This window comes from Xenia sp. Carnegie-2017, unplaced genomic scaffold, assembly GCF_021976095.1.
Source record: "Xenia sp. Carnegie-2017 unplaced genomic scaffold, XeniaSp_v1 HiC_scaffold_20, whole genome shotgun sequence".
NCBI classification, from domain to species: Eukaryota; Metazoa; Cnidaria; class Anthozoa; order Malacalcyonacea; family Xeniidae; genus Xenia; species Xenia sp. Carnegie-2017.
In genome coordinates, this window is record NW_025813483.1 from 16,603,644 (window position 1) to 16,616,951 (window position 13,308).

A 13,308-nucleotide genomic window follows, 5' to 3' on the forward strand; every position below is an offset into this window, starting at 1 on the left:
TTATGATTGTTGATGACATGGTACGTTTTACCGATCTTACTAATTTATCGCCAAAATGCTTCTGTATTTCAAATTATGTAAAGACTTTACTCGACAGCGATTGTTAACACTGTACGTTCAATGATTTCCAAACAAAAAAGATACATTAATAAACATAGTTACCATAGCATTGAGTCATGAAATAAGAAGAATTTATGACGTTGAAAATTTCTTACATCGACGTGTCGTCCTTTTCTGTATCTTTATTTAATTATTTTCAGCATTATAAATGTATTGAAAATTAAACGTAACATACAAACACTACAGTTTGTTTTTGAAAAGCTTGTTTTTACGCGTATTAACTTTGAATGCAGTCTTTCTTATTTTTCCAATAAAAATCCATCAAAAATGGCCAAGAAAAAGTTTCACAAGAGCAATGTAAATGCAAGCAAGAGTAAGAAATCGAACTCGTTAGAAAGTAACGATGATGACAGGAGAAATGCCGTAGAAAAGCAGACCTATGAAAAGAAATTGTGTAAACCAGACGACGACCAACTAAATATGAACGACGAAAAGACACATGGAAAATTGTCAGACATGACAATGAAAAAAAAGGTTTTGCTTACATGACATGGTATAAGATAAAAAATTCACTATTTATTAAGAAATGGATCTTTGGTGAATGTACGCCAAATGTTGGTCGCGTTGTAGTGTTGCTTGTTCTTACTTTGTTGACTTTGTTTTCTCGATATCATAAACTAACAGAACCAAGACATATTTGGTGAGTTTTAGAAATTTTAAAGAGCTTTTATAATGACTGGAGAATTTGTTCATTTTTAAGAGTCTGAGACCACGTGACTCACAGGTTTCCACGCCTTTATTTTTTCTTTCTGACTTTAACAAATGATCATGCAAGACAAGATAAAACATATTGTAAATGAATTAAAAACCTATTTGTTAAGAACAAACCAGATTTCTAAGTTCTCAGTTTATTAGCTGGGTTCGATCATTGCAGCCTAGGTAAAACAACATACAAAGAGAATGAAAAGGTTAGAATTAGAATACTGACAGTAAGCTTTTTACCAAACAACCTGACAATCAGAGCCAGCTTCTGAAACTCTGAAAAGCACGATTCTCCATCAAATAGATGCTTGGCTATGAAGAGTAAATGACTTGACGACTTGACTTATGACTCTCGTTCTCAGGACTTTGTCTAAAATCTCGTGCGTCAATATAATAAAATAACACCAAGTATTCGCAATTTTTAGCATAGAAAGAAGGAGAGTGCGATTTCTTAATTGAATTTGAAAATTATGCAAAAAGTTTGCTAAACTTTATTTAATATATTTTATTTTCGCAAAAGTATCTAACAATTTTGTTAATTGAAAAAAGGGCATATGCTATGGAACGGGACTGCTCAAGTAAAATGCTTAAAAATACTGAGGATTTTGTGTCCAAGAAGCTTCAATACGTGTGCAAACAAAAATCCAGTCCAATGTTTGGGTTGTCTTTACCTAGTCATGTTTTGAGAACTGCAATATTTATAGCTGTGACAATTTTTACTTTCATCACAAGATTTTATGTAATAAACCAACCCAAACATATATGGTGAGTTTTTAATAAAGTTTTACGTATGAGAAAAGTATATAGCATCTCAAGTCAGTGGAAGTGACCAAGAAAATACTTGTGAATTGTAATAATAAAGATTAAAGCCAAAAAAATTTCTATTTGGATGCATAGTAGGTTTATCATTTCAAATTATCAAATCGAATTGCAAGCTTAAATTTTTGTGATAAAACTCCTTAGATTTTTAGAATATACGTACATGTAGGCAGTTGAATCTGCAAACTGTTTTAAAAAGCAAAATTTGCTATCCAGAAAGTAGAATTTCAATATACAATATCAGTTAAAATGCTACACATGTACTAAAGAAAGATTTTAAAAACAGAAACTTTAATATGATAACATTGAGTTACATATATTTATCTATATAAAACCATTTTAATTTTGACCATTCTTTAGCTGGGATGAAACCCATTTTGGAAAGCATGCAAATTTCTACATTGCCGGACAGTTCTTCTTTGATGTTCATCCACCATTGGCCAAGGTAGGTATTATAATATGTATCACTGTTTTTATGGTGTTGGAATAACGGTTGGGCAAAGGACTAACTTGGAGCAAATACATTTAACAAAAACCAAATATATTTTATTTAGATGTCAATTGCATGGGCTGGTTTACTCACAGGTTATGATGGACATTTTCCATTTGAAAAACCTGGTGATCAATATGATGATAGCACTTACATTGGAATGCGTGTGGTACGTAAGTGGGAAGTTATATTACTTTATTTTCTCTTTATTCTTTATCGAGATTGTCTTATTCTTTTTAGTTTTGTGCAGTAATGGGTTCTTTGTGTGTTCCATTGGCATATCTTATTGTGTGGGAATGGACACGTTCAACAAGTGCATCATTGATGTCTGCATCTTTTATTTTATTTGGTAAGATCTTGTACTTTCCCTTATAAATTTATTACTGTCTTTTACTACTTTATGTTAAAATCAAAATACAAGTAAAGTGTGATAGTTTTTTGAGCTAAAAAGTACTTATTCTGCTAATCTGTGTGTTCTAGCACATAGTGATAAAGGATTTTTTTGTGACCCCAGAATGAACTAAGAAGACTTCCATTTATACCTACTTTGTTTTTCTTGGATGCAAATCTTTATAGATACTGGCTGCCTCACAATATCCCAATACATCCTACTGGATCCTATTCTCATGTTCTATATCATGTTGGCTGTTTTTTGTGTGGTAAAATTTCAAACGCATAGTTGCAGGTATAGTTTATAATATGATATTTTTTACTATTCTTGCTATATTTTGTTGGCTGAAGGATGGCTGGAACATTATGAAAACTCTTTGTTCTGGTCAATATGAACTGTTTTTAGTTTCATTGTGATAAGTTTAGGTAGATTTGTTCTTATTTATTTTTAAACTGTACTTTACTGTAATGTCCAATTTCTTAAAACATTTAGTCCTTGGAGTTTTGAATGGTGGTTCTGGTTGACTTTATCTGGCATCAATTTGGCAAATGCCTTTAGGTAAGACAATATACTTTAATGTCTGCTAATTTAACTATGTTTGTCATTACTGTAGGTAACAAAAGAAGTTTTAGCTACAGATTTATTCTAGTCTTGAAGAATTTAGTGTACATGGACTGGTTTTCTTTTGTTAGAATTCAAAAGAACTAACATTTATTATCTCATGTTGTAATTAAAATTATCAATGCATAAGAAATCAACATACTTGATCTTCCATAACACTTGTATTGTCTGACAACAGTTAATTTGTGTTGACATTTAGTTGTAAATGGGTTGGACTTTTTGTCATTCTTTGGGCTGGTGTTGTTACTGTTGTGGACTTATGGAACATGTTGGGTGATCTAGGGATGTCATTGTTTTCAATTGCTAAACATTTTATGGCAAGAGTTGTTTGTCTTATTTTGCTTCCTATCTTTGTTTATCTCTTTTGGTTTGCTGTGCATTTCACCATCCTTAAGACCAGGTAAAACAGAATGAATATTGAAATTGATTTTCTTTTAGCCTAGTTAAAAACAAAATTTACAAAAGAAGAATTTCTTCCATTATGTTCAAAGTTTTTATATAGTTAAGTTTGTGTTATAACTGCTAGACACACAACATGATGAGGTTAAATCTTTCTCACTCCAGACTCATATATTATATAATATTATATTTATTTAGTGGTCCTGGTGATGGTTTTTTCAGTTCGGCATTTCAGTCGACATTGAAAGGAAACGAACTGTATCAGACGTCTTTACCAGAGCGTAAGTACCATGATTTAATCACCAATAAATTGTTTTTCTGTGGAAAGTATGCATTTAGAAAAATTGAGAGGGATAAAAAAGGATAAAGAGCGATTGGCAATGATTGAAAAGGATTGACAATTTTATCAGATTGATAATGAGAATGGACAATAAAAAATAATGATTGCAAATGATTAGTTTTAAATGTTATATAAAAACCTTGGATACTAACCAGCATTTTACACATATGTATTACTTCAATGTAGATTTGGCTTACGGTTCGATGATCACGTTAAAAAATAATCGCCCAGGTGGAGCATTGCTTCATTCTCATCATCATTTGTATCCAGAGGAACATCCGCCTACACAACAGCAAGTGACTGGTTATTCACATAAAGATCCTAACAATGATTGGTTGGTAAAGAAGTCTACAGAATCATATGGTTAGCTTTAACCCCTTTTGTGATAATATCTTTAAAATAAGATGTTGAATCATGACGTTACGTGACAGATTTCAACTTCTGCTAAGCTATTCAACTGTATACATTATTAACAAACTTCAAGACATCAAATAACCTGCTCCAATTAGAACATTTAGAAGGAGATTTTAACTCCAAAAGAAGCGCGAAAAGGTTCACCGGCTCTAGAGGAAGGCGCGGTCTCCGTGTACTGCACATGCTCAGAAGATTTTTTTATAATTTTTGACCAAGTGAGCTTGTTAGTCGTTGCCGTATCTATGAATTCAGATTGGGCATGCCTTCATTCTTTGACTTGTTTCAAAAAAATGTATTTTCACACTCACTTAGTCCTCAATAACTGTTGCAGTTCTTACGTTAGCACTAAAACTTGTCTGTATATTCTGCAAATTTTTTGTGATTCACTCATTTATTTGCTTGTAGATGTATGAGTAGATGCTTATATTGCTGTTTTCTTTATTAGATCCAAATGCTCCTGTAGAGTACGTAAAACATTTGGATATTATTCGACTTGAGCACATTCCGTAAGTCTTGCAAACCTTAATGTGAAATATGCTGTGAATACTTCATGTTACATTTTGTTTACTTATTACTGTCTACCTCCTTTTCTAATTTCTAGTTTTTGTATGACATATTTTAGTAATATTTATATTTCTTGACGTGTGTTGTCATGACAATATCACACGTGACCACTTGCACTTTAGAATTTGATGTTTTGCTAAATAATTTTTTTCAATAAGTGATAAAGAAACTTTTGAAATAAACCCGGATGTTTTATCATTCGAAGAAATATTAATTGTTTTGTTACGTTGTACCATTATGATTCTTTTTCTTTGCTTTAATAATACCCTCTTCATCATTCTAGCTTTCTTTTTGTTTTTAGTACAAAGAGAAATCTTCACAGTCATGCTCAGAAATCTGCATTAACTCAACATCATTATCAAGTATCATGTTATGGGGAGGTACTTTGCATAAACTTTTATTTTACATTGTAAAATTTCCCAAAAATAATAAAGAATATGACAATAAATTAGCGTTCAAGCTGACCAAAATGTCATAAAGTTCCATGGTAAAACTCATTTCGATAAAGTGAAATTTACAGCCTTGGTATTTTTCTATAGAACGGCGAAGGCGACAGCAATGATTTCTGGCAAATTCAAATCATTAATGGCAAAGACGGAGATCTTGTGAAGACTGTGAAGACAGTCTTTCGTCTTATACACGTTGGAACGGGTTGTGCATTGTATGGTGGAACAAATACTTTACCAAAATGGTTAGTGTTCAGAGATTTGCATGGCGTAAAGAGAGTTTCAGATATGAATATGATATTCAAATATATGACTTCTAGACCCTCTTGTCTACCATCTACCTACCGTTATTCTTTCTTATGTAACAAACACAGCTCATACTGCCGATTTTAATGACTTCTTGAGTCTCTTCTCTTTCGTTGACAATTACGAGCTCATGATCTACGAAAACTTTCTCATACATAAGCGCGAACCTTCTCTTGTACTCAAGGTCCCTTTAAACTACTTTAACATGTCTTAACCTTAATGTGTAGTTCAATACCATGTGAATATATAACTATCTTAAATAGATTTTAAGCCTTGTGTAATTATACATTTTTTGTTCTTTTATATCTAGATCTATTTAATGTAGGACTATCATATTCATATTGAAAATTGAATTGCATTTAATATTTATTCTATTTGCCGCTGTTGTACCTTCTTAATTTAGTTAATTGAACTTTGTTCAAAACACGACACTGCTTTGGTAACACGATACCTAAGGCTTAGTCTCACTTGGTTGATACTCATTTAATAACTCATCGTTTTTTGTTAGGGGATGGGAGCAACTGGAGATGACGTGTAATCCAGTACAGACGCACAGTAACAGCAAATGGAATGTTGAATCTCATGTGAACAATCGAGGTAAGATTACTGAGAAGGAAATGTAGCTGAGAAGGAGAGGTAGCTGAGAAGGAAATGTAGCTGGGAAGGAAATGTAGCTGAGAAGGAGAGGTAGCTGAGAAGGAAATGTAGCTGAGAAGGAGAGGTAGCTGAGAAGGAAATGTAGCTGAGAAGGAGAGGAGCTGAGAAGGAAATGTAGCTGAGAAGGAGAGGAGGAGAAGGAAATGTAGCTGAGAAGGAATATGAGAAGGAAGGAGAAGGAAATGTAGCTGAGAAGGAAATGTAGCTGAGAAGGAAATGTAGCTGAGAAGGAAATGTAGCTGAGAAGGAAATGTAGCTGAGAAGGAAATTGGAAGGAGAAGGAAATGTTGAAGGAGTTTTTTTTTGAATTATTTCACCCGTCTTTTCTTGAAAGTGTTTTTGAATCCCATGCCGTCATGGCCCAGGTATTTCTATTTTATTTACAAGCGTCCAAGATCGACGATTGTACTTTTTTTCGAGTTTGATTGGTCAGTATTGTTTTCAGGTGTTAACCGCTGCCGTTTAATTCACATTATTCAATTTTTCAATGCAGTTTTCGTTTAAAACTTTTTATCATCCATGGTTCATTAGTTAATAAATTCAACGATTTCGACATAACCATATTCAGATTTATTTTTGTTTATTTTCATTTCAAGACAAACAGCGGTTTTAAACCGAAAGAAGGTGAAGTGACATCAAAACCATGGCAGTGGCCAATCAACTATAGGGTAAATTTTTTTAAGCCGTTTCTAACTTTTATGAGCGGAAAACTTGTTAGAAAGAACTGTGGAGAAAAACTTCGTTAAATGCTCAAAAAGAAATTTTTATCCTAGGGTCAAGTTTTCTCTGGTGGAAATCAGCGTGTTTACTTACTTGGGAATCCGGTAAGAAACAAATCATTCATATACATATTGTATTTCTTCCTTTGAAATCAATCACTGAAAATTTTTATTGCTACAGTTATTTGTCATTTTTAATGATCGTTCGAAATATATGCTCACAAATCTTTGGACGGAATAAAAACAAGATGTTTTCGCCTTCGATATGTATATTTAACTGAAGTATGATTGACATGTTTTTCTTTTCTATTGTGCATTTATAATTAGTAGTCTAATGTTTCTTACACTCCCCAGGGTTGACATAATAAAATGTTGTCAACAAACAAAACAAAAAAAAGAAAACTATTTTTAGCTAAGAATGTACAGTTGTTTAGAGCTTGTTTGTATTCTGCAATCTTCGCAATTGTCCTGTTATTCCCGCGCTGCGTTGTGGTCGATCAGTTGGACGAAGCACTTGTTCTTCTTCGCCTTTCTTATCGTTCTCTACTCTTTCGTTACTGTCTTCTTCCTGATGAACCTCAATTGGAATAAGTTGCCTGATAGAACGTCGCAACAAGTGTGAATGACTAGAGTCTCCACGAAGGACTCTGACTTGTGCAGCTCGTGTAATTCCATCGCCACCTAGTAACAATTGTTCAACTTTCGCCACCTTCCAAAAGATACGTTTTGTTTGATCGTTGCGACGGGCTTAGCGGAAGAGATACAGCTTCTTCATCATCGTACACGTAGGTTAGGGGTCGTGCATTTATTACGCCCTCGATTTCAACCACAATAGTATGCAACTCGTCGTAGGTTAGATTGGTTCTACCAACTACCTTTCGCAACGGACGTTTCTCGCTTCGAATCAAACGTTCCCAGAAGCCTCCCCACCAAGGGACCTTTTCGACGATAAATTGCCATGTAATCTTATGGTTTGCAAGATAGCGTAACACTTCCTCAGAACGACATAACTTGCGAATTTCTAAGCATGCAGCTCGGAAAGTCTTAGCATTATCGGAAATAAGAAGAGCTGGCAGTGCTCGTCGACTAGCGTATCTGCGGAACGCGCGGAGAAAGGCTGGAACGCTTAAGGAAGGAGTGAGCTCCAGATGAATGGCTCTAGTAGACGCACACGTAAACAATAGAATATACACCTTTGTTGGATTATTTGACAAATTATTCCTTTCACAACTCTCTCGTACGAACAAAGGTCCGGCAAAGTCCAAACCTACGTTTGTGAAAGGGGGATCATCCGACACTCTGCTAACAGGAAGATCTGGAGGAGGCGTTCCCCCATAAGGAAGACCTTCGGCTTTACGACAAACGACACATTTCCTGACGATTTTCTTTACTGCTTCTCGACCACGGATTATCCAATAATGCTCTCTAATGGTTGTTAGTGTATCACGAATCCCGCTGTGCTTCACATTGTGGTGAACCTCGTATATTAATAACTCCACAAATCTTGATTCCTTTGGAAGCAATACAGGATTTTTGCTCTCCAGATTCAGCGATGAATTCTTCAGTCTCCCATGGCACCGCAGCACGTGATCACCGTCGAGAAATAGCCCAAATTGCTTAACGTAAATGGGTATTGAAGAATTGACATTCTTTGACAGAAGGAATAGTATTTCCTTTTCAAAGGATAGTTGTTGAGTAGACCTTATCCACAGCAGCTGCGCCTTCCTTATTTCGTCTGAGCTTAGTTCTTCTGTGGTTGTGAGTTTGTTTGTCGTTCGCTCGCACCGTGGCATCTTCTTTAACATGTTGATGAATCTCATTACATAAGCAGTTGTTCGAAGAAGTTTCTTCATGGAGCTATAACGAGTAATGTCGATTGCTTTGTTAAGATCTGGCATGGCTCGTTGTTTGATTTCATTCGAAACTAGTGATCTTACGACATTCGGATGCTCTTTCACAATTTCCCTCAGAACTTCGTCACTTTGTGAGAGGTTGCCAACTGGACGTTTTGGCCACTCTTCTTCGTCCCTTGCCAAGAATTTGGGTCCATTGAACCACGAGGAAGAATTCGAAAGTAGTTGCCCAGAAATACCTCGTGAGGGTAAATCTGCTGGATTAAGTGATCCAGGACAAAAGTTCCAAGATTCCGTCAACGAAATACTTCGAATCTTGTTCACTCGATGCTGCACGAATGGTTTCCATGCTCGATCGTTTCGTATCCAGTGAAGTGCTGTCATCGAGTCAATCCAATAAAAAACTTCCACTTGAGTGCCTTTAACAAAGACTCTACTAACTTCGCTAGTACAGTCGCTGCCACCAGCTCTAAACGGGGAATCGTTTGCTTTTTCACTGGTGCGACCTTTGTCTTTGAAGCGATTAATTTCACGTCGATGGTACCATTCTCATAGACTGTTCTTACATAGACAACAGCACCAATTGCACTTTCAGATGCATCACTGAATCCATGAACTTGTGCAGTAAAGTATTTCGGTTGGGGTGGATAAAAGCACCTCGGTACACGAACATCATTTTAGAAACCTTAACTCTGACAATAAAACGTTCCACTGTTCACGCAGATTGCCATGCAGTTCACAGTCCCATCCCAGTCTATCCAAGCACATGATTTGAAACAGAATCTTGAGCCTTATCGTAAAAGGAGACAAGAATCCAAGGGGATCGAAGATTTTAGATGACCATTTCAACAACGATTGCTTTGTGACAGGTAAAGAATTGGCGTACTCGATTATTTCAGTCAAATTGATTAGAAATGTGTCCTCCACCGTATCCCACACCATTCCTAGTACTTTGACTTGAGTGGGTTCCGTGAGCAGTGACTCTTTTGCAATTGTCGACTTTGTAAAGGACTGATCATCTTGACTAACGCTTGACTTGTCACTAATCAAGCTCAAATTCTTTTTACCTTCTAACGCTTCGATAGACTTCACTACGTTACTGGAATTCGAGTTCCATTTTCGCAAGTTGAATCCACCTTTGGCCATCAACTGCTTTGTTCCCTTGTATATTTGCAAAGCGGTTTCATCGGTTTCAGCACCGGACACAAAATCATCGACATACAGAGAATTTTTCAAGTGTTCAACAGTTTCTGGCTCCTGCTTCTCGTGTGTCTTCAAATGATGGTTGATAGTAGCTCCTAGAATTGCTGGCGAAGGTCGTAGACCAAAAACCAATCGACAAAACCTTAGCTTTAATACTTCTGAATGAGGATCCCTAGCATCCCTTAGCCACAAAAAACGAAGCATGTCTCTATCTTCCTTGTCAATTCCAATCATTAAGAATGCTTTCTCAATGTCAGCAACTAGCCCAATCTTGTTTTGTCGAAATTTGACGAGCAAATCAAAGATTGTGGAATGAGGTTCGGCCCGGTCAGTAAGCAATCGTTTAGTGAAAAGTTACGCAAGTTCGTCGTAGCAGATCCATCATACACAACGCGTAGCTTCGTAGTAACCTTATCCTTTCGTATGACACAATGATGGGGAAGATAGTGAATTTTACCACAATCCTTATCAGATGCCGGAACCCTTTCGACTATTCCTGCTGCCAATTGTTCAGTAATACCATTATTGTATTCTTCAAGATTTTGTGGATCCTTTAGCAGTTTTCTGCATATATGAGAATAGGTAATTGAATTTGTTTACCTTAGACATACTCTCGTTACTGTGAATTGTAGCATTGTATAAGTCCCAAAAGGCGTTCCATTCTGTGATCTTTCCACTGAATTTTGGCAATTGAAGTTTGGGAAGCTTTGGCATCATTATCGCTGGTGTTGTTCTGATAGGGGCATTCAAAATCGTAGAATTCGTATTAATCACTTCATTCGTAATCGTATCAATAGCATTCGTGTTCGTATAGACCGTATTCGTGTTCGTATTAACCGCATTCGTGTTCGTATTAACCGCAATCGTGTTCATATTTACCGCATTCGTGTTCGTATTAAGCGCATTCGTGTTCGTGTTATTCTCATCGTTGCTTATCGTTGTGTTACTCGTGCTTGCTGTTTCTACCACTAAAGGAATCTGTTCGACTTGTGGTGTAGGACTCTGCCTTCTTTTTATAGTTTCTTGACAAATCTCCGGTTTTCTTGCTGCTTCAATTTTACGTCTAGTGCTTAGAATTCTATCCGAGACGGCGGCTGCTTCTTCAATTTCGTGTTCAATATCCGTTACATCGCATATCCCAATGATTTCGTCGTTTATTTCGTCTAAGATCTTCATCTTACTCTCGAGTTGTTCAGCGATGACATTACATCGTTCGATGAAGCTCGAGTGCTTCTTTTACAAGCCTTGTACACACGCCACGATAACCGCCTCGTTTGGCGCGAAGTCGTTCAATATTATCCTTCGACATTGCTTTGGTTTTCGAATGAAGCTGTTCTAGAATACCGTCGTATACTTACTTACCGGCCCCACGTTGAGCGCCATTTAATGATCGTTCGAAATATATGTTCACAAATCTTTGGACGGAATAAAAACAAGATGTTTTCGCCTTCGATATGTATATTTAACTGAAGTATGATTGACATGTTTTTCTTTTCATTGTGCATTTATAATTAGTAGTCTAATGTTTCTTACATCATTGTATAATTTTGTGATAATTTAGGTTATTTGGTGGTTAATCCTAGCTACTGTCGCTTTATTTCTCTCAATATTCGTCTATAATGCAGTGCGGACAAAACGGGGCTATGTCGACACTCCGCAAGAAAAAGGTTGGTGAAGTCTTTCGAGTTCTTATGTATTTTCTGTTAAACTAGTATACTTTTCGAACAACTTTTCTGATGATAGCTAATGGAATGACTGACAGGAATGAATGATTAAGTTCATGTATTGTTCAAAACTATGTTAAATAAATATGCAGTTGTATATGTCTTTAATTATTTTTGTGTAACGATTTTTTACGTTGCAGCTCGCAAGCAAAAGTTCACCACAGCTATATGTTGGCTTCTACTTGCATGGGCTCTTCATTACTTTCCATTTTTTTTAATGGGAAGAGTTTTATATTTTCATCACTACTTTCCAGCTTATTTGTTTAGTGCGATGTTTGCAGGTTTGATGTTCTTTGTTTCTTCCCTTTCTCATCTTACCATATTGCATCATACCACACGACTCCATACCATACCATACCATACCATACCATACCATACCATACCATACCATACGATTCGATACCATACCATACGATACCATACCATTATTATGTCATGCTTCACTTGATTTCATTAAGTTTGTTTTTTTTCATTTTAGGAGTTATCTTAGAGTATTTATTCCAAAGTATATCGTCTTACGTGGAACCAAGTGCTTATAGAATTATGTTTTATTATTCACTTGTGTCGCTTGTTTTTATCGTGTGCATCATAAGGTAAATGTCAATGTATGAGTTGCGGCATAAAATGAAATATGGCTAAGCGAAATAAAGACTCGAGATTCAGCATCAAATCACTCCTAATGAAGACACTACACTGGACTATATAAGTACTTAAGATTCAACGTCATTTCAATCCTGATCAAAATACGTCAACTGCTACACGTTAAACAAAAATTATACTACTTTCCAAGAACAAGTAACATGAATAGCTAAATAAAAATGACTCAATGTTTATACAATAATAAGAAAAATAAAGCGGTTGTTCATTCATTGTTTTGCTCATAATTATCGTAAAGAATTTCTCCTTCTCCGTTTTTAGTTTTTACATGTTTCATGGTCTCTCGTACGGCATGTCCGGACCAATGGCACATCAAGATAACTGTACTCAAGCAGCTTATAAATGGATGGATTCATGGGAGATATAACATTTCTTTAACGAAAAGTCATCGTATCAGTGGGCGGATTTCCTGGCAATTCTTTTGTCTAAGCAGTGTCAAAAGAAGTTAATTGAAACATTGCTTGGCTTATTTCATGAAAATAACTCTTGTAAACAAAAAGATAAAATTCAAAAGCAAAAAACCTCGTTTTCGGTCCATGCTTCCCGATACCCTCTTAAGCGCAAGGCACTAGAACGCCGCATGTTAACGTTTTGATAGGAGATTTCGTCCCCTCCACGCTATCCAACTTTGGAGATGCAATAGCAAGCTTCCGCTTGTTATAGAACCAGCAATGCAACCACAGTCAATGAAGGTCACACGCAGTTGCTTACTCATAAGGATGACCATCAAATGCTCTCCCACCAACAAAACAACATTAGTTCAGCAGTAGCGGATTACCCAGAAGGCTAAGTAGGCTGAAGCTTGCAAGCCCAGACTTTGGAGAAGCCCGTTGTATTTAGACGTAACTAGTATCTAGTTTTTGTAATGAACTTTTGCGCAATC

At 36.0% G+C, this 13,308-nt stretch overlaps 1 protein-coding gene and 1 long non-coding RNA gene across 5 annotated transcripts; one reads left to right on the plus strand and one right to left on the minus strand.

Moving 5' to 3' along the window:
• Nucleotides 1-224: 224 nt before the first annotated feature.
• On the minus strand, nucleotides 225-1,173 carry LOC124441901. Its single transcript, XR_006947028.1, has 3 exons — nucleotides 1,071-1,173; nucleotides 606-995; nucleotides 225-497 (listed from the first exon to the last, which is right to left on the minus strand). It is a non-coding gene; the product is annotated as an uncharacterized LOC124441901 (long non-coding RNA).
• LOC124441900 (protein O-mannosyl-transferase 2-like) lies at nucleotides 493-12,924 on the plus strand. Of its 4 annotated transcripts, none has more exons than XM_046992375.1 (20): nucleotides 493-760; nucleotides 2,002-2,086; nucleotides 2,196-2,300; nucleotides 2,372-2,480; nucleotides 2,708-2,816; nucleotides 3,015-3,080; nucleotides 3,343-3,543; nucleotides 3,741-3,823; nucleotides 4,069-4,245; nucleotides 4,742-4,802; nucleotides 5,162-5,240; nucleotides 5,400-5,551; nucleotides 6,121-6,222; nucleotides 6,571-6,634; nucleotides 6,866-6,937; nucleotides 7,043-7,093; nucleotides 11,606-11,711; nucleotides 11,909-12,049; nucleotides 12,247-12,361; nucleotides 12,687-12,924. In XM_046992375.1, exons 1-20 carry the CDS (start codon nucleotides 606-608, stop codon nucleotides 12,790-12,792), a joined length of 2,139 nt encoding a protein of 712 aa, XP_046848331.1. In that variant the 5' UTR covers nucleotides 493-605; the 3' UTR covers nucleotides 12,793-12,924. The 4 variants fall into 4 exon arrangements, with proteins under 4 accessions (XP_046848331.1, XP_046848330.1, XP_046848332.1 ...); XM_046992374.1 differs by lacking the exon at nucleotides 493-760 and adding an exon at nucleotides 1,154-1,587; XM_046992376.1 differs by lacking the exons at nucleotides 493-760; nucleotides 12,247-12,361; nucleotides 12,687-12,924 and adding an exon at nucleotides 1,154-1,587 and having other exon boundaries at nucleotides 11,909-12,239.
• The last annotated feature ends 384 nt before the right edge of the window (nucleotides 12,925-13,308 follow it).